The following is a 25,539-nucleotide window of genomic DNA, read 5'->3' on the forward strand; positions in this document are numbered from 1 at the left end:
TCATGGGGGAGACTGGTTCAGACCCAGGACTGGGACTTGTGCCCGAGCTCTGCCCCTGCCTGTATGACTCATTCCTCTACGAGCCTGTCCAGTCATTCCATCGGTAAGAGAGGAGCAATGTTTTCTATGCTTCATAACCTTAAGCACTGGTCTCTTATTAATAGGCATGGGAACATATGTGCATGCAGAAGGCAGCTGTAAAAATACTTGTACATAAATAAAATCCAAATCAATGGGTTGTTTCTCCAGTACACCTTCATGTCAAAGAGCAGTATTTCATTTATACCTCTCCTCTGTTGTTAACAACTGCTACTTTTTTCTCTTACGTTACAAAAAACTGCAGTAAAATGGCAATGCTTAACGGTATCATAAATATGTAAAGTAGAAACTGGAGACGCACTCCGGACAATAAATTCTCCATGACATATATCCATAGCTCCAACAACCGAGTTTGATCTCCTCTGGTGGCCTTTTTAGATGTGTAGCTCAATGAGATGTTATTTATGGAGTGTCAGAGTCCCAGTGCAGAAGCATGCTGGGCATCTCTTTAAATTCTTCAGAACTTTTTACAAAAACATGCTCTTTCCCAAAACTACCGTCCCACTTTCTGACAAAGCTGGAAGCCCTGTATCTGACAAAATTCTATCTTCAACACGTATAAAAAACAATTTTAAAATTATGTAATATGAACTAATGTTTTCTTACAGATAGTTTTGGATAGTATAACACAATGCAGTTTATCAAGACACTAGAAATCTGTGTCTGGGAATACACATAAGATTTAAGAAAAACTAGAATTATGGTATTTATTTACGAACAACCTTATTAAAAACCTTTTAGCAGTATAACTAAAAAAGCCTTGGGATTTTTAGAGAGAGGGGAAGAAGACCAAGTACACAAACCTCTGTATTATTATTTTTAACCAAATATAGGCCTGAAGTAATTTCAGAGAGAGAAAACACTCCGTAACATTGAGCTGCTGAATTGCAGTGCAATGGACTGCCCTCCCGCACACACACGACTTGGCGGTCACAGGCCCCCCAGCCCTTGCTCTGCTCCCCCTTGCTGGGCGCTGCTGCCTGCAGCCGGCAGCCCCCTCTGCCCCCCGTGTCCCCAGCTCTCTCAGCTCCCGCTGCCGATTCGGCCCGCCGGCACGCAGCCGGCACAACAGGAGGGACAGCGTGCGGCAGGGCCCCGGCACGCTCAGCCCTGCTCAGATGTCCACCTCCCACCAGCCCCTTGCTTAAGGCTCTCTTTGTAGGCACATCCATCACGTACAGGTGTGCCTTGGGCGTTCGTGCCATGGTCTCTCTCAAAGTCAAGGCATCTACCTGCCCACAGGCTCCCCCAGGAATCTGCCTAGGTACCTTCGTGTCACATTTTAATCATGAATCTAAGTGCATCAATTCCTTCTGTCAGGCTGCTTGTACAACAGCTTCGAGCGTACACTTCAGGTAGAAAGGATCAGGCAGGTCAACGATTTGTCTAGAGCTGAAAGTGTACAGGCCATAGTTAAAAATAAGCTCTGTTACCATCTAGGCAGTAGATGGCTCCATCACGTTGTGCCCAAAGACCCTCGCGCATCCAAAAACCAGGCAAGGGCAACCCACAATGTTTTAAAAGGTAAGGATAAAACTAATATCTTGCTTAAGTTATGAATTAGCACTAGCCAGTAAAAGGTTTAGGTCTCTTCGGTGAAAGCTGCATCAGAGCAAGGGTTTTTCTAGAGGACTGGAAAACAGACCACAAGAGGAGTACAAGCATCCTCGCAGTACAGTGATAACAAGAAACAAAAATCCCACTCTTACAGCAAGCCTGCAGTTATAATTTTATTTTATTCCTTTGTACCTGTGCCTGCTAGCTACACTGCTAATATTTGAATCGCATTAAAAACACAAGATTTATCTAATCTTAACAATTATGCTGGTGTTCAGAGTGACTTCAGTGCAGCTGAAAAAAGAAAACAGAAACTGGACTTTCGTCTCTCTTTCAGTTATCTGGCAACTCTATGACAGATTTGAGGAGTGACCCCGACATGGCAGCAGGGCCTCAAAGCTGCTCTGGCCCCTCAGGAAGCTGGAGACACAGGGTGAGCCAAGGAAAGGTGAGCAGGGCTAAGCCAGGGGCTCCTCGACACAGCAGGAGTGCAGGGAACACACCGGCACATGGAGCACCTCTCAAGGTAAGGCTCTGCAGAGGTTAGGGAAGTTCCACATGAACAATGAGGAAACAATTTTCCAAAGCCTCTATCTTATAAAAATATAGACATCACAAAACCAAGTGGAAATAGTCTAAACACCCAAAATAATCACAGATGTGTATTCTTGTAAATTTATGGGAGGTTTAAAATTGCACAAAATTACTGTTTGTCAGCTGTTAAGTCATTGCTATGTGTAGAAATGGTTTTCTCCACTATTCAACAGTTGGCAGAGGTCTCTAAATCAATAAACCTGAGAAGTAATTTTTAAGTCTAAGAAAAGTAATTTCTAAGGCTGAGAAAACCATTCGATGAACCTTAGTTTTCCACTCATTATCTTATGTTCAATTATACTGTTGTCACCTCATAATTAGTTTAAAACTCATTACCTTGTTTGTGTTATTCCATTCCCTAGTGCTGGGCTTGCAGCAGAAACTGGTGGAGTAAACGACTGTGCTGCTTTGTGCAATGGGACTGACAACATATCAAATTTTTATGTTGTTTAACAACAATTGGGCATCGTTTGAGCATAATTCATGGAGGTGTGAAAACGGAATTGTTAATATACTCACTTAAAGCTTCTCAGCTCAAGGAAATTAATCTGCAAGGCATTTTTCATAACACTTATCAACAGTCTTCTATCGATTTTTTTTTATTAAACTTCTACAATGAAGCTAAAAGCCTGTGTCTTCCTTAGTCTTACTTTTCTATAGCTTCTGTTTCAAAGGTTTATGTGATAACATATCATTATTCTGCTTGTTCACAGGAAAGACAAATGAAAGCTGTGTATTCAAATACACCATACATCATCTCCCTCTTTTACCAGTTTAGGAGAGACAGCTTTTTTCCCCCCACTCTCATTTACCATCCTTGTTTAAAATAAAAAATTAGGAGGTTACAGAACAAACACTAGATTCTGCCCATGTGAGCAGGACAGATGGATATCTTTCCGAAATATTTGTTGGTAGTCTTTAAGTAGGTGGTAGTAAGATGGTAACAGATACCTCAGCAGCAGTAAGGGGAACCTCCAAACAAATCAGATATGGAAAGCTGAATGCACAGAACAGTATTATCTACTGTGAAGATGCTCAGTCCTGAAAACTGTACTCTGAGAACACAGGAGAACAACGTAGTATGAAAGGAGTTGACGCTCACCTAACACCTGCCACGACAGAAGTACGCAACTGTGTCTACTTTCAATGTTTAATTAAAAAAAATAAATGAGCTGCTAAAGGCAAGGCTCACACACTCTCTTCACACAGAACAGTATTGTCATCGGGGTCTTCCAGGAACAGAGAATAGAGCCAACCCTCATCAATAAACGGCTTTATTAAAACCTAGCCCCATCAAAACACTCTGGTGTTTGTGGAAGCATACCGAACCCACAAGTGGAGGAAGATTTTCAACAGGCTCCTTCTAGTAATATAGCTTGAGCTTCAATAGAAACCTGACAAATAACATCCCAAAGAGGAATGGGGTCCATGCTGAACAAACACTGTGAAATGCTACAACCAAAAACGTCTGACATTCACTCAGACGTTTTAAATTTCCACCTATTTACAACTCTAAATAGACATATTACACAGGTACCCTACCTAAATTCCAGCATCAGCGATCCTCCCGATCTCAATTTTCCCCAGTACCTTTCATCACCAAAATTAACAGTTCACTGTTCTTAGAAATGGTATTTCTGACTCAGAGAGAGCAAAATGGACTACACCACCTTTCTCAAAATATGTAATTTGCAGCTCCCTCTGCATGGAAAATTGCCACACTCTGGTCATGACCATGTCTTTTGAGAGACTGGGAAATTAAAAAAGAAAAAGGAAAAAAAAAGAGAATGGGATGCAGGCTCTTTCAGGATGTAATCTGGGCATAACCTGAAAGTTAGCTCAGGTGAAACTCAGGCTTCTCAACATTCTCCTAACACCAGGAGAGCAGGTCAGGTCACTCACATAGAAGGAATACAGTATTCAGGAGTAGACTTACTATGGCTTCAGACTTAAAATTGGAGCAGAGACAAGCAAATCCGCTATCATAGTGTTCTAGGATTTCTTTCTCCCCAGTCCACACAGAGGTTTTTCATGACTAGCCCAGTTATTTAGGTAGAGGCTATGAACGGACTGTGTGATCCTGCTTCATTCAAAGATTTAGAGTTCATTCAGGCCAAGGAGATTTGCTTTACCCAGTATGGCACATTTAGTCAAACAGGTACTTGAGTGGGCTGATAAAAATCTCTTATATGTAACAACCTTTATATATAGGTAGCTTTTCCAATGTGATTGCTAAAGCATTAGTTTTATTTTTGCACCTGATTATGCTGTTTTATCAAAAGCACATAACACCAGAGCAAGCACACAGTAATTTCAGAAAGTTTTATCTTGAGGATTATCTTTCCTCCCAGAAACATTATGTTCAGATGCCAAAACAGACATTTCAAACTTCTCACGTATTAACAAAATTTTTTAAAAAGAGTTGTGGAAAGACTTCAGGACAGGAAGAATTTATCCAGCAACATTTGTTGCTACTCAGAGCAGAGAAAACGTAGTGAACTACTTGCATTGGTTTTAGGCATTGCTCCCTGCTCACAGCCAACATCTGACGGATCACCACAAAAAGCAAGGCGACTCAAGGCCAGTGATTACTATTTTTGAGGAACGAGTCCAATCCAAAGAATGAATGGTATTTACAGGATACATGTGGAGTTTGCAGAAGGAGCCTAGCCATCAATATGACAAAAGTGTACAAAGGCAAAGAATTATGTGGAGTTTCATACTCTCTGGAAAGTACAGAAAAAAAAAATTGCTGAGAGATGCAACAGAAGATCTGACCTAAATGTACTTGTTGGGAACGCAAGATGCCCTTAACTGAGCAATGAAATATCTCATCCACAGTGTTAGAAAGTTGGAGAGCAGATAAAATCTGCTACTAGAACAGCAAAATTTCTTGGGCTATTGTAACACTTAATGGCCATACAAGCATTTATGGGGTGGAAAACTACAGTGCTACATTGTACACAGAGACAGACATAAATGGACCTTTTCCGAGCTTTCATCACGTCTCCCTCAGACCGCGGGAATGCCCACACTTACTATCTGTGTGTATCTAAAAGCACACCCATTTGGTGCATTGCTAGCTTGTCCATGGTAGCAAAGGTGATAGTAATTACACTGCCTTTGGCACAGGAGGACTGCTTATGCCAGCACAAGCTATTATGTGAAAGTTTGGAGGCTATTTGTACATTATTAATCTATTTTGCTAGTTGAAGTAAGACTTGGACAGCTCAGGTTGCAAGAGCCTTCAGGAGGTCTCTAATCCGACCTCCTGCCCAGAACAGGTCAGCCATGAGGTCATGTTGTTAGAAACTGGTTCCATAACCTGGTCTAACTTCAAAAATTGGATGCTGGAGGGTATCTGGACATACAGCGAGTGACAAAAAAAACAGACCCCCAAATTACCCTGGAGATTAAGAAACACAGTTTTGTCCTTTCTTGCCGGGTGAATGAATGCTTGTTCACTGGCAAGAGATTCAAGTGCCCCAAAACAGGGAAGCTGGAAGTCTCCAAAGCAGAGGACTTTTGGTGGAAAGCAGTAGGGCATACAAAATCTTTTTCACGAAAATGTGAAGGACAGGGGAATTTATAATGTTGTTAAAAATACCTATCTACCATCTTGCAAGAATCTCACATGCTTTCAGCAAAGAAAAAAAAATACTGTTTTATTTGTAAACACTTACAAATAACCATTTTGTTGTTCTTTGACAATCTTTCTGATCAAAGGATATCTGCATTAAGTGTTATTGTAAAATAAATAGATTTAATCATAGAATCATAGAAAGTTTTGGGTCGGAAGGGACCCCTAGAGGTCATCTAGTCCAACCCCCCCGCAGCGAGCAGGGACACCGCTAACGAGATCAGGTTGCTCAGAGCCCTGTCCAACCTGGTCTTGAATGTTTCCAGGGATCGGGCCTCCACTGCCTCTCTGGGCAACCCGTTCCAGTGTTTCGCAACCCTCATTGTAAAGAATTTCTTCCTTATATCCAGCCTAAACCTACCCTGTTTTAGTTTAAAACCATTACCCCTCGTCCTGTCACTGCTGTCTCTACTAAAAAGATTGTCCCCATCTTTCCTATAGGCTCCCTTTAAATACTGAAATGCTGCAATCAGGTCTCCCCGCAGCCTTCTCTTCTCCAGGCTGAACAAGCCCAACTCTCTCAGCCTGTCCTCATAGGAGAGGTGCTCCAGCCCTCGGATCATTTTTGTAGCCCTCCTTTGGACCCGCTCCAACAGTTCCATGTCCTTCTTGTGCTGAGGGCTCCAGAGCTGAAGGCAGCACTCCAGGTGAGGTCTCACCAGAGCAGAGTAGAGGGGCAGAATCACCTCTCTCGACCTGCTGGCCACGCTTCTCCTGATGCAGCCCAGGACACGGTTGGCCCTCTGGGCTGTCAGCGCACATTGCCCGCTCATGTCCAGCCTTTCGTCTATCAGTACCCTCAAGTCCCTCTCAGCAGGGCTGCTCTCGATCCTTTCATCCCCCAGCCTGTATTGATACCGGGGATTACCCCGACCCAGGTGTAGGACCTTGCACTTGGCCTTGTTGAACCTCATGAGGTTCACACAGGCCCACCTCTCCAGCTTGTCCAGGTCCCTCTGGATGGCATCCCGTCCTTCCGGTGTCTCGACCGTACCACTTAGCTTGGTGTCATCTGCAAACTTGCTGAGGGTACACTCAATGTCGCTGTCCATGTCATTGATAAATATAGTGAACAGCATCAGAGGAGACAGTTATTATTAAGAACATTATTACTTGTGTATTATCACTTAACAGCATCTATAGACATAGACTCAAAAGCAAATTCATTTGCATTTGACAGCCTAAAGGGCTCCTCATCTATTATGTAGCTATCATTGAAAAATCGTATTTGTTTCCTGAAACTAGATATAAGGCCCTCTCCTGTTCTAACAGCAGAGTCACTTCCAAGCTCCTTGAAGGCTCTGATTTATGTTTACCAAGCAAACACCTGTAGCATCTGAAGAGTTAATGGATGCTTGTTACCATTTCTCCTGGAGATTGCCAAACTTGCAGCAAAACCAACAGGACACAGCACAGACCCATGCCTCCACCACTCCACCCCACAGGAGCATGATTTCAGGTAAATCTGGTTTTGTCAGGGGTTTAAGCCAAATCGCAGATTAAAATGGATGAGACAGCTCACTCTTTTCTGGGGACGATACTTTTGGCAGAAAGAGACAGACAACTTTAAAATAACCACAACAAAAGTCATCGGAAGTAACATGGCAGAACCCTAAGAAAAGCTGCATTATTTTGAAGATATGTCTGGACTAATCTACCAGTCAGAAATATTTCAGTTCTTTTTTTTTTCTTTTCCTTACTGAGGAAGCAATTAAAAACAAGCAGCTGGGCAATATCCCCACAGCAGATAAATTGAAGCTCCTCAAGCAGCAGTTTTTCTGAATTGACTACCATGTCACACAAATTCCACCATTCATGCCACAGGAAGGAACAATATGTATAAATGGATAGTAGCACTGGTTTGTTTAGGGGTTTTTTTTTCACCATACAGGCAGAAATGAACTTTTATACTGTGATAAAGTAGACAGATCGATAGACAGACAGAGCAATTAAGAAATGCAGTAGTCGTATTACTGTTAGAATTGAAATACACTAATATAATGAAGATATCAAAAGAGAGACCTATCTCCTGCTGGTAAGGTAAGGGTCTCTCTGAACTATTTTTCAAAGCATTTGGTTTAAATCAAGTTCTCGTATATCAGGCATACAGCAATCGGTGAATTATATGCTGGTTTACAGAGAGAGAGAAGATGAGAGAGAAGGACAGCTCTCCATACACCAAAAGGAACAAAAACATTCTAGCAAAATCACCTCCACATTTTAATTTAAATGTATGCTTTAAATGCACTGTTTCTTTGTCTTCTTTGTCCAAACATACATTGTCAGAACTTTTAGCAAGCAGGCACACTAGCTGCTTTAACACAAGTTATGCGTAAAATCATGGATCTTCTGAAGCTGTGGAATTTACATTCAGTTCAACTTCCACGAGGATTTAATTTCCAAGCCTTTGTAAAAATGGATTAGTGAGAAGAGAGCCCACCTGACAGACTCCCATAACTTTCAACCTTCAGGAACTGCACAAATGCCTGCTATCAACTATAAGAGAAACGTAAAAATACCCCAGGTGATCCAAAATATCACAACTGTCACCAAAGCATTAGCACCTCAAGATTTAGAGTCCTAAGCAGATGCCTTCACATTCTAAATGACTGACTTGAACAGGAGCAATTTTATTAAGATAGAAATGGCTTTGAACATTATCTCTAGCCTTTGAGTCCAAAATTATGCCACTTAAAATTGGTATCGATTTTGGCTGCTGATGAAAGGAGCAGTTCTATGGATTTGTCATTCCTGACTTCTCCTTCCTGGCACTTCCCTTGGGCCAGCATCAGAGACACGACTTGGATGCAAGACTCTGACAGTTCACCTCTGAACCTCAGAGCTGTTGAGCTTCCAAAGGTCCCACAGACTTCAACTGGCAGAGTGGATGCTGAAAGCTTCGAAAGGGATCTTGGTACCCAGAGGCTCTATCTGCACCAGAAGAATGGTTCCCCCTCTCCATATAGGTCACACAAAGACAAAATCGTTAATGTTTGGATAAGGGCACGTTCACTCTACTAACAGCTGTGCTGTTGGAGATGCTGTCAAACACTGATGCACCTATGGGATGGCCCAAGGTAAACTTGAAAGAAAACCATCCAGCTAGCTTTGGTCAGTAAACTACCAGTTAAATACTGACAGTTAAGCTGGTGAAACTATAACCTGGTTTGTTGCCAACATGGTTGATCTTAGCACATAAATAACATTCAAATCTCTTTCACTACAGTGGAGACGGCAGCCGTCTGTTAGAGGAAGCTGATGTCTTCTGTCAGTCAGCTACATTGCTATGGAAACTGAAGCTTCATCCACCTTTTCATTCATACGCTCACTTCAACTTCTGCACTCTCCCCACCATCAATGAACGCTTCACCTTCTTACTTTTGCATCAGGTGTTAGCAGCAGCAGTCATCGATCCGTCCAGTTCTATTTACATTAATCTAAGTACCAGACATGTGCCTGCTATATCAGAAAAAAAATTAAGTTTCATGAATGCTGTAATCTGTAACATTGCTCTTTGACAAACAAGCTGTCGGTGCTTAGTTTCAAACACCACTGCATAAAAGCCTCCTTCCTTTTCTAGGGTTGCCATAACAACCAGCAGAGCACTGTCATTTTGCTAAGTAATGACAATGACAAATATGTAAGAAATGCAAAAGTCCAGGAAACTGGGAGCAAGATTTGAGCTTCTCTTCCTGCCTTTCCAAAATATTTTACTGTGGATTCATCTTGCAAATCCTAAGCTATTCCTTGCGGGAACATGAGAAATAGCTAGTGTTAGTGCTCTGTGTTGCCCCATTTTTCAGAAAGCCAGTGTTGTTCTCGTGGCTGCTTTATCAAGACATAGCACTGCGTTAGTAATCAAGGGCATAGGATAAGATCTTGAGCTCACAAATGCCTGCAAAAATCTGGAATTAATCCTAATTTTACAGTTTAATAAAGTGATACTGCTCTCAGACCTTTTTCTCTTTAATATGTAAGAAGGGGTTGCAGCAAAGATGCCATTTTATTAAACGAATAAAAGCACAGATAGGTGACTCAAAGTCAGGAAACTATTACCTGATTAATTCTTCTATTAACCATGAGAATGGAAAGTACTTGCTTCTTAGCTAAGCCAAGAACAACACCCAGGACACCAACCAGAAAGGTGAAGACTGACATTCTTACCACTTTGTCATGTAAGCTGTTTTTTAGGCGATTTTCTTTTGGGATCACTCAACCTCTGATTTTACAGAAGAATTAACACTACTAAATTTTTCCAGGTTGGGGGGTAAAGGCAATCATTTCGAGCACATAGCCAGAGGATTGTTTTCCTTTTTATGTACTCATGTACGTACTCACTTTTCTTGCCTGCTACTTAGAACATTTTCCCTTTGTTGCTTCTATTAATCAAAATAAAATGACCGAAACCACAAGTTTTACCCTAAATGGACTGAAAACGAGTCATCCCTCACGCTTCTAACTTTCTTCTAAAACCATCACATGCAGAGTGGCTGTTCCACGAGTCCAGGCTCCAGACACGATGATCATGACTCTTCCCAGCTAGACACTGTCAGTCGTACACTTCCTTGACAAAAGGATGGAATGCCTCTCCAGTCACCCTGTACTCCTTCCTCCTTCCAGGCTTGGTACAGCTTCTGCAGTGTTCCCAGAATCTGTCAGTCCAAGAAAAAATGGACTTGTATCCATGTTGAGCTAACCACCTCTCCTGCAGGATATTCTCCTGCCTTATTTCACTGCCTTCATAAGCTCCCCTGAGATCTCTATGTCCGTACATACTGATCTTAACAGTTTAGGGCTTTAAGGGACCTTCTACATCTGCCTTGGGGTTTTTATGCCAATACAGAGGAGAAACAATAACAAATCAGAACTTCATCCTAACAATATAATCCACAAACTGAAGAAATCGTATTTGTTAACAATCATTAGTATCGATTTACTGTGACAACTACACAGTATCTATGCTCCTCTTTTCAGAAAGCTGAGATTTTTAATGATAAATGAGGTTAAAAAAAAGAGATTAAAAATCATAGTTACTCCCTTAAACAAGCATTTTGTATGACACACCATCTGTTTTAAAGCAGAACTATCCCTGGATTGCAATGGGGCTGGTAAGCTACATCAGGACATACTTGAATATTAAGAGGGAAGAACCTATTGCTGTAAAATTTAACGACAGCCCAACACCCACCTGTGTCAAACCACCTAAAACAGCATTAAGAAAATCGACCCCAAGTGCTTAATGGATCAGACAAGGTTTATGAAAGGGACGTAGCTGCAGTAATTAATCTGTCCATATGAAATTATTATTTTCACTCATTAGAAAAAATTAAAGTTGCGTAGCAAGCACATAGTACATGACAAGACACAAAGATAGGAAAGAGAAAATAAGTAGGCACTGCTGAGATGGGGAGAGTATCCCAGTATGTTTGATCATAAGTTTCCCTAACCACAGCAAACATTGCTCCTTCTCTAGATGACTAGGTGTCCACTAAAGAACTTCAGGCACTCCAATAAATTAGTCAGATTAGATGGCGAGAGATAAGATGTCCCAAGTTCCCCAGAGAGAACTGTGATACATTCTGGAGGTGACACCTAGCGTAGAACATCAAGTCTTTTATCGTTATTTTAGTAAGCATGTAACAAATCCATCAGGCAAGTTCTGAGATTTACACAGCCTTGAAACCTCCCGAGTCTAAAAATCCAAGTAATTTCATAGCGATCTTGACATAACAAAAAACCAAGAATTTCATAGAAACACATCAAGCCCGTCAAGATAGGCAGACATAACTCACACAGGATCATACACCTGCAAAGAGTAACCACAGTGCCAGTTTAAAAGAATTTCTTCTTACCTGCTGCTGCTTCAGAACTGATGCTATCTTTAACTACACAAGTTGGACTTAGGGGCAAAACGTCATCATCAAAACTGATCAGATCTCCTTCCACATCTAGTTTATTTTGCAAGACAGGTGCTGGGGAGCTGGCTGCAGGTGACAATTCCTCCAGAGACTTGAAAACTTTTTCTTGGGCAGATACGGAAGCTTGTGGGGGAGCAGCGATGGGTTTTAGTGAGGCCAAAGAAAAGGCAGGATTTTCTGTGTGACGTGACTTTTTAGGAACGAGAGGCCTTGGAGCAGGAACAGGAAATTTCTTTCGTCCATCACTGTTCTCTGCAACTGATCCACTCCTTGCATCAAGAAAATCACTACTACTACTTTTAACAAGGCCAGGTTTTGGCTTCTTTGGCAGTTCAGGTTTGGTTACAACACTGCTCCCAGCTACTTCAGGTTGAGGCTGCAATTCCTTGGAAGGTGTTGGTTTGCTTTCTGTCCATGCATCCCAGTCTCCTGCAATTCTGCTTATGCCTGGCTTTGGAGCAACCACTGGCTTCTTTGCAGTAACAGGTCTTGGGGGAAATGAACGAGGGGCAATTTCTGGCTTTTTTGATAATCCTGAGGTATCATTAGTTCCTTGGGATTCAAAAGCTTTGATCCTTGAAACAATACTATTTTGGCTCTTTTCTGTACTCATGCTGTCCATCGCCAAGTGATTGTCTAGTAAGTTATCATCTAAGACAGGTGACTGCTGAACTGGAAGTTGCTGCTTTTTTGTGGTAGACTGGTTCACTTCTTCTCCATTGCCTATCTTACTTTCAGTATTTTTGACCACAGGTCTGAGATTGCTTCTTGATCTTGGCTTTGGCACAGGACGTATCACAGCACTGGGATTTTCTTGGCAGCTCTGACCTTCAGAAACTTCAAAGACTATTAAGGGATTCTCATTTTCTGAAGGAGACCTATTCAGGAGAGATGCAGAAGGCCTAGGAGGTTTAAGTGGACTCTGCCCTGCTAACAGAAAAGAAGAGGCTTCAGTGATCTATTCCAGAACACTTTATTTCTGCTATTTTTTAATCAGCCATCAGGATGATAAACGTAATGGTTTTTGTTCAGAATTTACTACTGCTTGTGAAACTGCAGTTCTCTTTCTAAACAGATGAATGAAAAAAAAAAATATATGAAATCTAGGAGGAAGCTGAAGATTGCTGAAATGCATGGTATCTATACATTCTGAGTTCAAAACTACTTGTTAGCTTGCAGCATGAGGGGTATGCAAGCAACATCTAGACCAAACAGTACAGCACAGTAACTAGTAACTTTCTAGTAACTAGTAACTTTAGTACAGTAACAGTAACTAGTTACAGTAACTAGTTACAGTAACAGTAACAAGTTACAGTAACTAGTAACTTTAGTACAGTAACTTTCTCAGCTTGGTTTGGACACTCTTCAGTCTGAACATGTAACACTGCTGCTAGTCTGACTGGATGTCTGAGCTCCTCTGGCCCCAAAGTGATTGCCATTTTGGCTGAATAGAGCAAAACTTTCAAGATTTAACTATAGTCTGACCGTGAATGTAATGGTAGATCTTTGGAAAAGAGGACTTTTACAGGAATTTACAGCAGTAATCATTCACAGAAATTTAACTGTTATTCATATTAAAAGCTGCACAGACCAGTAATAAACATCATCTTCAGGAGACAGAGTAAGGTTTTCATCCATGAGAAATCCAAAACAGCCTCACCTGAATAGGCTGCAGATTCCCAGTGTGTAGGCACACTGTTTTTTACATTACTTCCTGGCAAATGGCTAATTAGTTCCTCCGGAAAGTCAGTTTGTGTTGCAGAAGTAGTGGTATGTCTAGGGGCAGCAGCATTATTGTTATTTGTTGTATTGACTTGAACTTGATTGATTTCTTTTATCACCTGCTCATATGATGGTGGAAGCTACAAAACGGAGAGATAAATATTAATGTACCTCCAGATGTGATCCTTTAAAAAAACAAAAAAGCACATAAAATTAAAAATACTAAATTAACAAACGCAGAGGAAAAGAACACTGTCATAGTCTCTTATTCAAGATGATGAAAGTCTAAGGAAACAAAAATTCTGTTCCTCTCTAACTTAACATGCTTTTTACCTTTGTAAATCAATCACATCTCATGTAAACTCACGCCTACCTCAGCTGGAATATGCTCATTTCTCCTCCACTGAGCATGAGATGAAGCAGAAGGGAATCCTAATCCCTGAGGAGTGACAGGGCTGGCACCCGGAAACCAGGAGGATGACCGGAGAGGTTCAGCAGCAACTATTGTAATTTCAGGACGTCTGGAAATGAAGGCAAAGGGAAATAATTATCTAAAACATTTAAAAATAGTTCTTTTCAGTGTAAAAGATCAAGGTGTTCTTGGCATGGGAAACCAAAATAGCTCAGGTATTTTTGATTTAACCAAAGACGTTTTTCCATTATTTTCAAGTAACTTACCTGCCCTTTCTAGCAAGCACTTGGGCTTCCATTCAAACCACCTAATTAAACGCCTAAGCCAAAAAGTAGGTTTATTGGCTTCAGTGAAATAATTTACATGCTTCAAGTACTTAAACACAAGTGCAACTCGGTTAGACAGAAGAACTCTCAGTCTTCATGGGATACTGAGAACTAATCATGTGTTTGCCCTTAGCCTGCTACAAGGTTAAAACAGTAAGATAGTTAAAACTGCTTCTGGCTGGCTACCTAAAGGCTTCTCTGTCCTCAGACCTCTAGGGAAACCTCCCACTGTGCTGAAGTAGGGCAGAGCAAGCCTCGAGAGGCCTCTGGGACAGGGCCTGTTTGCTTACAGCATCTGGTACAACAGGGACCTCCCGTGCTGCTTAAGGACCGGTCGGTACTACCCCTGTTTTACCACTGTAACAACTGCTTCAGAGCACAAGCTGCAGGGATGGCCCACGCTCCCAGATCATGGCCCCCGGGGCACCGCTGATCAATCCAGTCTCACACAAAATATGCTTTGAGAAGCGAGTTCTGTGAGTAGGTGAAGCATCTGCTACAGAAAGCTCTTTCTGCTGGCAGCAAAAAAAAAAGGCAGAAATGTAACTTTTGTTACAATCGTAACAAAGTTGTAAACTATTGTAAAAAGAATTAAAAAAAAAAAAAAAAAAAAGAGGGCTGCAGTTTCTTCACACCTAAAATAATGACAGACTCAGTTCACCAGCTGTCCAGGCTGGTGACCTCCTTTCTCAATACCCTCTAAGAAGCTGGAAGGAGGCCTGAAAGTGTGCTTATTTTCATTGTGAAGTGATTCCGTAAATAGATGTCAGGAAAGTAAAACAGTTCTGAAGAGGTGTGGTGGTTGGTTGCATTCTTCTTTCGAGGACATATACAAAAGTTGATGAGAAAACTCCTCAAACTCTTAACCTACCCTGTGCTTAAGAATCTCAGTATTTTTATTTCATTCTCAGTCTAATTTATGCTTAAACACACTAAGGATAGAGAGAAGGAAAAAAAACCAACCACAAAATAGAGGAGAAAGCCGTAAAAAGTAATACTCTGACACAAACTAACAAGTTTTACAGTGACATCTAATTGCAATATAAATAATAGCATCATACCTTCTATCCCTCTGCTGTTCGCTATGGCTAGAGGTCCGAGAAGCTATTAAAGAAAACAAATAAAAGTTCTGAAGAGGTTAAAATATACTGTCACAGCAATAAGATGAGGATAATAGCACAGCCCTTACCAATGCACTATCAATGAAATGGAGAACATATCACATCTCATCATAAATTCCAGATTTTAAGAGTGGCCAAGTTAAAAAAAAAAATTTTATTAAATATGAGAAGTTTTAAAAACATTTAAGGTGCAGTTTCATAATCAGTTTAAGTCACACTATGTCCAAGGTAGCACCAAGACACATGGTCCTGTCCCCTTTCTTCTTCCTCGCCCCATGTTCCTGCACTCTGCATTGTGGTGGCCCCAGAGTTGAAATTTCTTTTTCTTTAGTTAAAACAATCCATGAATAAAACAAAAAAGAAGTGTTAAACACGTCTGGGTTTGCTTTTGATGGCTCATTTCTGAGATGTGTTCTTTGATCTTTTTTTAATGTCTTTTTTTCTTTGTTTTAGAGAGGGGAAAAGTACTAAGGCAAAAATATCTAAGAAGCTATTTCACTCTCCTTTATGTAAAAAAAAAAAAAATTTAAATGTTCCCAGCTAGAAATTTCCTAAAGTTTAATCATTTGTGGATTAAAAGTCAGCAACATTTCTTTTTTTTTTTTTCCCCAAACAATGTGTTCTAAGTTACATAACATATGTGAATCCCGACCTCTTAATTTTTTCTATTTTTGCCATATTTATATTCAAATAATTTTTTCAATGGCCACATTATATTTTCATTTTGATTTCTTTAGAGAGAAAAGGAAATTATCCGAGGGTCAAATTTTTGCATAGCAAGTACAATTTAGGAAGTGGTAGAGTCTTCTTGTGCATAGCTGACAACTCTGCTGTTCCTGTGCCATCACAGAATCATTAGCTGAAATTGGCAAAGCATACTTGATTCAAGAGTTGCATAGTGTTGTGTCAGACATACCTCTTCCACAGGGCATTTTTGGTGTGCACTATTCATGAGTGCTAGAGGGAAAAAAGAAGGGGTTACAGAAGAGGAAGAGGAGGTGAAGGAGAACAAACCAAGGCTTCAGAGTGCCAGGAAAGCATCATCAAATGGGTTAGTCACGCAAGGGTAGCACACATGCCAGTGTTGTAAGAGCGCAACTGTAATGTCTATTCACAATACAGTGTCTTTAACTAAAATAAAAGCAGATTTTTTTTCTAGTCTCATGCTAATTTTAATGGTGGCTGTTTAGAAGTTTCCCTTGCAATAAATTAACCATGAAGAATATAACTGAATATGAAAATGTCCACTGTATTGCTCAACAAAGAGCCACTGTAGGATTGAAGAGAGGGAAGTCAAATCTCTTTGAATACTTTATTTAGTTTAAAATCATGGTTTATTTGGGTCTGCGCTTTTTCCATTCCAAAAATAATGGGTTTCACTGAGGAATTGATACAGATGCAATGAAGCTCCCACCTACCAAAGACATATGGGTAGGCAGGTTGATCCTGGCTAAGAGACACACCTCAAAGTTTAAGGCATGACTGCACATTTCCTAAACCAGTTCTGTAAAAATTGTTTGGCTACAGTAAGTAAATAAAAACCCCCTACACCTCATCTTTACTTTCCTCTTCAGAGATCTTAACACAGCATTGATCTAATACACACATTAAAGAAAAAAACAAAACCAAACTGACCTAAACCAACCAATTCCAAGATTACCTTTGTGAAGAGGATGGAAGAAAGTGTTTATTTGGTAAATGTATTCAATACAACTGCCTCGGGTATAACTGAATTGCAATAAGGACACTAGAAATAAAAGCTAATTAATGAGGGATGTAAAACTGAATTGATAAACCTGTCGATTTATTTCATTCTTTCTTCATTTCTAGATAAATTCTTGTCCTGGTTTGGCCAGGACAGGGTTAATTTTCACCAGACTCCAGGAAGTGGCACAGCCGGGGGGTGGGGGCTGACCCCACCTGGCCAAACAGAGCCCGGTATTCCATACCATGTGCCGTCATGCTGGGTTCCGGTGGGGGGGGCAGCGCGGGGGAACTCTCTCACGGCTTGGGGGGGGGCGCGGCGCCGGTCCTGTTCAGGAGAGCGGCTGTCTGGGTCGTGCGATTCGTTGTTGTGTTTTTCTCCTTATTTGTACCGTTGTTGTTCCTGTTTCCCTCTGTTTGCTGTTCTGTTAAACTGCCCTTATCCCGACCCACCAGTTTCTGCCTGTTTCTTTCCATTCTCCTCTGCACGCCGGCGGGGGGAGGGGCGCTTTTGTTGCCGGCGGCAGCCGAAACCAAGACAATTCTACATGCTGTTTTCTCCTGTGAGACTCTAAATGTATTTCAGTTTATTAAAATTACCAAAAACAAATAAGAAAAACCTAAAAAAAGTCTGAAATACCTTTCTACTTTCTTAACATATGCAAAAAAACTCCAGCGAGGCATCCACGTAATCCATCAAACTCCAAATTTCCAGCAAATAAGTAAACTCACTTGAAAACAACACATTTAAAATATTTATGTAAAAATAACATTACTAGTAGATACAAATGTGTCTCTTCAAAAGCGCTAATATCTAAGCCATCATATATGTTTTCAGAATGCACTTACCCTATTCAGAAAAAAAAAATCTCCCAGGCATTTATGGAAGCAAGCTACTTCCATGTACATACACATTTAATAAATATGTTTTTTCTTTTTTTAAGGACCTTGACAAAATTCTTCCCTCCTTCCATCAACTGCTCCCCTCTTTTTGCTGTCACATTTTTGTTACAACCATACTTTTACAACATCTTTTGTTTTGGAAGCTCTTAAATCCACAGTAGGAGCAGAAGCGAAAGCTACTGCATCTTCTGCTCTCATGTATTCCTTGGAGTTCCACAAATGCTAGGGAGAAAAAAATATAAAGCTTTCTAAATAATCCTTGCCTCCAGACTCACATAGCTTTTATTCCTTTACCATTTCAAATAAATGAATTTAAATTAAAAAGTGTATGAGAGAAGACATGAATTTTTAAAATATAGCACACACTTGATTTAAAAACAAAAGAAAAAACCTGCAGCCATTTTTCTGGCCTTGTGGTCTTTTGATTCTCTAAGTCTATTCTTCAATCCCTTCGTGGACTGCCTTGAAAAAGCATGCTATTAATTTTTCACCTAGATTTCAAACTACAACAGCTTTCAGATTTACAGAACCTTTCTTCCACCAGGGGAGTCAATGGAAAAGTATTTCAGTTTCTGTTTACACACTGACAACTGAAGGCAGTTGGCTCCTCAACTTCCACACTAGGAAACGCTCAGCGTGAGAATTGTTGACATTTCCAGGAGCATACGCTTAGTGGTATTTAAGTAAAAGGTAAGCAAAGCAGTTAAATAAGGGGTGGGAGAGGAAAAACCCAGTGCATAAAAACCACAGCTTTTCATCTCATAACTTTATTGCTCTCAGAGGAAAGAAAAAATCTCAAATCAACCCATAACATTGTCACTATTTCTGTTAGGTCAATGAGTCACCTAAATGTGTTTAGCCTGGTATAGTAGAATTTAAGCAAGTAAAGGATTAATGGTAAAATTGCAAATAGAGGACAGATCAGTGACTTACAGATTCATTGTTTGTACATATTTCTTATGAGCACTATTTAGGGGCCTTTATCCAATTGTTTTTTAATGTGCAGTGGTAAAGGGTACTCAGTTTGTGCTATATATTTATGTTTACAATGTTTTTCCTCTGCTGTTTCTTCTCTGGGTCCTAGTCTTCACCTGCAGTTAATAGGTCATTTGTATTTGAAACACATACAGATTATGGGGCAGGGGGCATTTTAAGCTATGAGGTCAAGATGTCTGTGTAAGCACAACCACCATTATACCACAAACCTGTAAACTGCAATGCTACAGACAAGCTGGTGGCAACAGAAGTCTGACATGCACTTGTGAGTCTTTGGAAGAGATCTGGGCTACAATTTACAGTCTTTCAGGCAATCTTTTAAGGCAATATAGAGGCAACTGTGAATTTCATTCAGGGATCTGCTCAGAGATACCATCCTGCTGTAAGCACTGAAGGCTTCCACAATACAGACGCTACATAATAGTATTCATATGTTTCCATTAGCAAATCTGCATGAAATTTTGAACAGTTTTGTCACTGCAGAGTGTTTTAAAAGCAAGTTTAATTTTGCATTAAAGATTGGGACCATAGCCTCAAATAGCCCAAGCCTTGTGGGAAATCAAGCTCCAAATTTTTCTGACTATTTTTATCTACTGTTCCTTCCAGCAGCTTGTGAGTAAACACGATCCTGCCAATTAACTATTTCAGTTGATTCATTTTAACTACTATTAATAGATTTTCAAGTAATAATATTACTTTCTACAAGGACGTGTGCCAGTATTTAAAAAAAACAGCTTCTTTCAACGCTTTTCCAACACCAGGCTAGACACTTCTACCATCAATCCTATGAAACATGTAGACTATTACACTGAGAAGTTTCTTCTCACAGTATAGCTGCCTAGGAATAAAGGTTATTCATTATAGTATCTCAAGGAGAGTCTCAAGAGTGGACAAACCCTCCTGCCCTTACCTACAAAGTAATACAAGAAAAGAGCTGATAGAACAGCCCAATGCAAGAGGCCATGCTTGCCGTCTTTGCAATACCAAAGGTGTTACATGGCTGCAGAGGCCCTTATTCAGGGAACACTAAAATGAGCAGGTAATCCTCAAGCCAAAATCAGAAAAAAAACCCAAAAAAACCCCCAAAAATCTGATTTCGCCCAAGATCTGATTAGACTATTTCTTTAGAAGTGGAGGTTCAAACTAATTGGAAATTTTCATGCATCTCTGAACTAAGAGAGTTGAAGTCTTTCTCCTAAACTATTTCTTGGCACAAGGGGGAGGTCTTGCTCCTTTTTTTTCCTAGTTCTGTTTGCAGGCACCTCAGGGAAATGTTAGGTTGTCTGACATTAGAGCAGGGCTGATTTAATGCTTGAATGTAGCTAGAAGAGATGGTGACGGCAAATTCCTCTTCCAAACGCGGACTTTTTTCCCCTCTTGAATGAATATTAGCACTCATATGACCACACAGTAAGTGATTTCAGAGTGTTAAATAAAAAAATAACCACTTTCTGCACGGTTTTTGTCCATTTTATCTCCTTGAATCTGCTCACCTTGGGCTTAGACCACCAGCAGCACAGTGGAAGGAACGTGCCACCCCCAGCAGCAGTCTGTTTCCTGGCTCCAGTTCTTCTTTGCCCAACTTCAGCGAGGGAAGTGATCAAAAATAACCTAGAGGGGTGACAGGACTCCTCCTCCTACCCCCAGTGAGGTCAAATACCCTCTTCACAGCTGACCAAACTGCTTGGCACCATACAGGCTGGCATTGCTGCTGAATAAAATCTACGTAACTACACCTTTACAGCCAGCCTGCAGTTTCACTCAAATTTCACAATAATGATTTATGCAGGCACTTCACTCCCTCCTGCACCTTTCCTTGGGCTGTATGTTCCTGCCTCTGCACCATTCCCTGCACTACGCCAGCCCAAATGTTTGTGCAGATGGGGAGAGAATGAGGTCACAGAATTGATCTGGTTGGGGAAAAGTGGGAGCCAAAAGAACCCAGGAAGCCCCCAAGCAAAACAAAACAAAACTGAAAACCAAACAAAACTCACAGCCAAAAATGGCTGCAAAACTGCCAAATGGGAAGCCACAGCCTCAGAGTGCACACAAGCTGTTACACATCCTTCATTCAGCCACATATTTGCTCAGGACACAACGAAAATGGAATAAGCTTACAGGTTCTTCCAACATTTTAGGGCAGCAGACTTGCTTCGGTAGCCCTGCTCCTCAACGCCACCCTATTCTGGAAGAGTGGAGGAGTGAGTGAAAACATCATTCCCCTTCGACTCACTGCTGCAGCACTTGGCTTGCCCCTTTTCACTCTGTTTGGCATTCGTGTGCATGTTACTGTCCCTTGCATCAATGGAAACAGTTTCGCTGATCTCAGTGGGAACTAGGTTTAGTGGTATGTCCTGGCCTGAGACCATCACTAAAAATCCAGGGGTAACTTTTGAAGCATTGAGATTAAAAAACTACTCCTGAGTGTCTCTCGTGTTCACATGCTTGCTTTCTTCAAGCACGTCGGGCTCACCTTTCCGAATTCCGATGAGCTGTCAAACAACTGAAACAAAATGACACTGTCTTTCTATCCAGAGTTGTAGTCAGGGTAGCTGTAAGGAAAATAAACTTCCTTCCTCTTTGGCCACAAGACAGGTAGAGACTTACCAATACAAAGCCATATAAAGTGTTGTCTGCAGGTTGGAAAGTTGAAACCCTGCACACACCTATCACATTTCTTGAAAATAAACAGACCACAGAAGCTGTGATTAGGAAATAGATAAGATTTCTAATCCTGTTAGGGAAATACACTTTTCCAGAGAATACCATACTTTTTCCAGATTAATGACAAGGGGGGTTAAGAATACATGGCCCATTTTTAATTTAGATCCATCCACAGGTATGGTTACTGGTACATGAAGAACTATGGTTTCATATACAATGCCTTAGTATGCACATGGAGATTTTTTCCTAGCTTATCATCTGAATAATTCACATAGTGCATATATTTGATCATACTAACATTACTAATATGTTATAACATATGAGCCATGGCTTCTTGACTAGATTTTTTTTTTTTACTTGATTGTGCCTCAAAACAAAGTATCCCTTGCTACTACATTTTCAAAAACATAGATATCAATTGCTTAATGATCTTTTAGATGGTTTCTCAGTTAAACAAGGTACCGGGGCTTAGGCAGTCCAAATCAATTTCTGACTCCACCACAAAAGACCCTCTGTGATCTGGTGCTTGCTATTCTCTAGTTTCCTATCTCTGCCAGCAACAGCACAGATGAAGTGCTGCATTTTAACTACAGCATCGTGTAGACTTGCTCTGAATAAAGCTTTCATGATCCCCTTTGACTACCTCCAACCTAATCCATACTAATGGGCCCCTGACTAATAGGTCCAGGAGAAACAAATCAGTAGTACATACACTAATTTATTTTTCCCCATAGCAGAATCCCGAGGGTTGTTTCATTAATATGAAATTGAAATCATGGACAGAAAGGAAATAAAAATGAAAGCGAAAGAAAGAAATTGCATAATATACTTTGGAAGATGCAGCTAAAGAAATTCTCTGCCTGGAAAGATTACGAGCAGAGAAAAGGAAAGAGGAGTTAAATCATGAAATCAGGGAAGAGTTTGGACTTTCATTCAAGATTTATAAACATTTTTTTGTTTTCCAAAATGAGCCCAGTGCATGAGTTTAATCCTGTCCCCAGCACAGCCAATGAGCAGTTGCTGCAGATTTGTGCTAAAATAGAACAATCTTCTGTTTCGTTAAGTGAGCTAAAAATTGGGCATGTGTAACCCAAGTTCTTCAGAGATGCATCACCTCTTGTGCACAAATGCATTAGTGCATAAATTAGAAAGTGTTAGTAACTGGCAAAAAGGAACAGCCCGCCAGCAAAGCAAAAAAATGGTCTAACGTGAAGCAAAAAAGAGAGAGTGAGAAAGATATTACAGCCCCCCAAAAGCCTGCTAGCTACTTTGTTCTCATGTATAAAGTTAACCAGTTACTAAAAGCGAAGACATAGAAATCTTACAGTATTATGATTCTTAAAAAAATAGGAAAAGTAGACTTACATCTCTTGATTGCTGCTCTTATGGATGACAAGGGTCCTTGGCTTAATGAAGACAAAAAAATTATTACAATGTGGTTAATGTCTCAAAGAGAAAACAGCAAAGTAACGTCATGCAAACATTCCCCATATATTGTTAAGGGTTTGCCAAGTGCATTTTTCCCATAGGTTGTTATCTTACAGAAATTTGTCCAAAACTCCTGGCATATACAACCATACCCAACCCCTTCTAACGAAAGCCAGGTTACAGCTTAGCTGCAACACCCTGCAAACATAGAACACCAATTATTAAAACCATTTTTCCCCTCTTGATTCTGTGTTGAAGTTCACGTTCTGTCTCATTTGACAGGAAAACTTGGAGAAGAGCCCATGTGGGTGTGCATATTCTCAGATTATAAGCATTTAATGACTTTACATTCTCATAAATAAAACTTATGCAGAAGAGTAAAAACCTACAACCTCTTTGCGAAATATTTTTAACGATTACTTAACAACTTATCTTCCTTTTCAGTTGAGATTGCATTTTTCAGTAATAACTTGGTGGGTGGGGTTAGACAAGAAGACAACATGACCAAAAATTTGTTGATACACAAGGACAGAAAAATGTTTCCTTTTGCCAACTCATCTGTTTTCTTGGTAAGACTAAGGTTTCTTACGCCTCTCTTCTGAAGGTCTTACTTAACAGATATAGCAGTCCTTTCTATTTTTGCAGGTAAAAATCAGAATGCACTTGGGATTAGCATTTTCAGAAAGTCTTGCTAACTTGAAGAACACGGTATTAATAACCTGTCACTTGTGCAAAGCTACAGAGGAGATTAAAAAAAAAAACAACCAACACACAACTACTCCAGAAAAGGACTTTTTTTTTTTTTTTTTTTAAACACAAGAGGCATAGAATAGTTGTTGGTGAGAAGCCTCTGGAAGTGCTGAATAGCCTTTTTAAAAGCTAAAAACAAATAGACTATACCTGGTTCAAATTAATGCAATACCTTAATTACAACAGAAAGGTATACTAATCAAGTCCTCTCCGGAAACCTTCTGCCACAGCCTTCATCAGCGGTGTCACTGCGGGAATGTTACTACAGGGAGGGCATTAGCATTTTACACTACTCTCACTCTGCCCGCAGCAGGCGTGCGGCACACCAACGCTGTCAGGGCTCAGTTTAGCTCCGCGTGCATTTCCACTGCAATTGCTGATGGCTGCAGTTACTCCAGTGGGATGAAGAATAGGGGCATTTGGAGGCAAGAAGAAAGAGACAGTCAAAAGGGACATGGATGAAAAATGTCCTCCCTCTACAGTCATTCTGAAAACTAAGACTAGAAATGAATATTGCTCTGACTGAACTGTTTTCTGAAATAGTTTGGCTAGTCTAGGATAAACAATGCCTATTTGTCTGGTTTCAGAAACAGTTCAAATGTGGCTTGGCCCCTATCCACACAGCTAGCAAAGCTGTGCTAGAAAACATTTCTAACAGTCATATTTCACTGTGTATTCTCAGCAGAAAAGGATTCTGATTTTCCTTCAAAACACCCCATCATAATACAGCCTTATCTTTAAGAAACACTTTTAGTTGTATGTTCCTCCCAGATGTACCCCAGACTCATTTTTAATTCCTTATAACTCGAGTCTCTTTTTGATGTTCACTTTCAAAGATTGATTATTCTGCTTTCATTGTTGTGAATAACTACAATCTTTAAGGTTTTATTTTAATCATATTTAGTATCAGACAGGAAAGAGATTGAAGTCTGGTAACATAAATCTGAAATCTTTTGGAGCAGCAAAAACTTTCTATACTCAGAATTCAAGATTTACTTATGTTTTATAGCAGGAAATTAGGAAATCTATAAAGTATGCATATTCAAGTATCAGTAAGAACCAAAAGGAACAAATTAAGTTCTTTCTTCCACTGGCAAGAGCATTTTGACCCATAGCAATCTGCCTCAGAATCTGATGAGCACTTTCAGATATGAGCAAGTACTTTTGGCTAGAAATCACAGGAGTCATCATGCAGGAAAAAGTTCAAGTTTTCCATGCAACATGAGGACCAAAATGGTATAGAAGAGATATTAAAAAAATCAAAGTGCAAAGAACAAAGAAGCAAAACCTTTCATTAAACCAACTTAGTGAAAGTGAAGTACAGATACAGCAAGAGTAAGGCAGTTCAAGTACACAACTGTCTGTGCAACTTAGAACACAGGATAACACCGTTCTGTTAGAAAACTTAAGAGATCACAGGCAAAATAAGCTGTTAGCAAACAGTTTTTCTTTTCTACTTTCCATTAACAGATTACCCATCAACAACCCTTGGCAAAGCACTACATTTCCTACCCCCAGGAGAGTGTGATTCACATTTAGCTTACAATTATTTAAGCCCTTTAAAAACACAGAAATGGGACTGGGTGTAGAAATACTTTTTTTCTGTTTTCAGTTGGTTTTTTTGCCATGAAGCCCTGTAAAGGAACTGCGAATTTCCTAACTTTGTTACACACTAAACCCCAGTAACTTAAATAAGATGGTCTTC

The 25,539-nt window shown here is 40.3% G+C and overlaps 1 protein-coding gene across 3 annotated transcripts in view; it reads right to left on the bottom strand.

Moving 5' to 3' along the window:
* Nucleotides 1-25,539, bottom strand: part of SH3D19 (SH3 domain containing 19) — an 87,950-nt gene that overhangs the window by 23,805 nt on the left and 38,606 nt on the right. Inside the window, exons 1-6 of one of the 3 annotated variants that reach the window (XM_075421556.1) lie at nucleotides 23,022-23,062; nucleotides 16,306-16,346; nucleotides 15,330-15,372; nucleotides 13,904-14,051; nucleotides 13,469-13,670; nucleotides 11,743-12,738 (exon numbers count right to left, since the gene is read on the bottom strand). In XM_075421556.1, the coding sequence (XP_075277671.1) occupies nucleotides 11,743-12,738; nucleotides 13,469-13,670; nucleotides 13,904-14,051; nucleotides 15,330-15,372; nucleotides 16,306-16,321 (1,405 nt within the window). In that variant the 5' untranslated portion in view covers nucleotides 16,322-16,346; nucleotides 23,022-23,062. Of the gene's footprint in view, nucleotides 1-11,742; nucleotides 12,739-13,468; nucleotides 13,671-13,903; nucleotides 14,052-15,329; nucleotides 15,373-16,305; nucleotides 16,347-23,021; nucleotides 23,063-25,539 lie in introns of those variants that run through there. The other 2 variants (XM_075421554.1, XM_075421555.1) reach the window with 2 other exon arrangements.

Source organism: Opisthocomus hoazin, chromosome 5, assembly GCF_030867145.1.
Source record: "Opisthocomus hoazin isolate bOpiHoa1 chromosome 5, bOpiHoa1.hap1, whole genome shotgun sequence".
Classification (NCBI taxonomy): Eukaryota; Metazoa; Chordata; class Aves; order Opisthocomiformes; family Opisthocomidae; genus Opisthocomus; species Opisthocomus hoazin.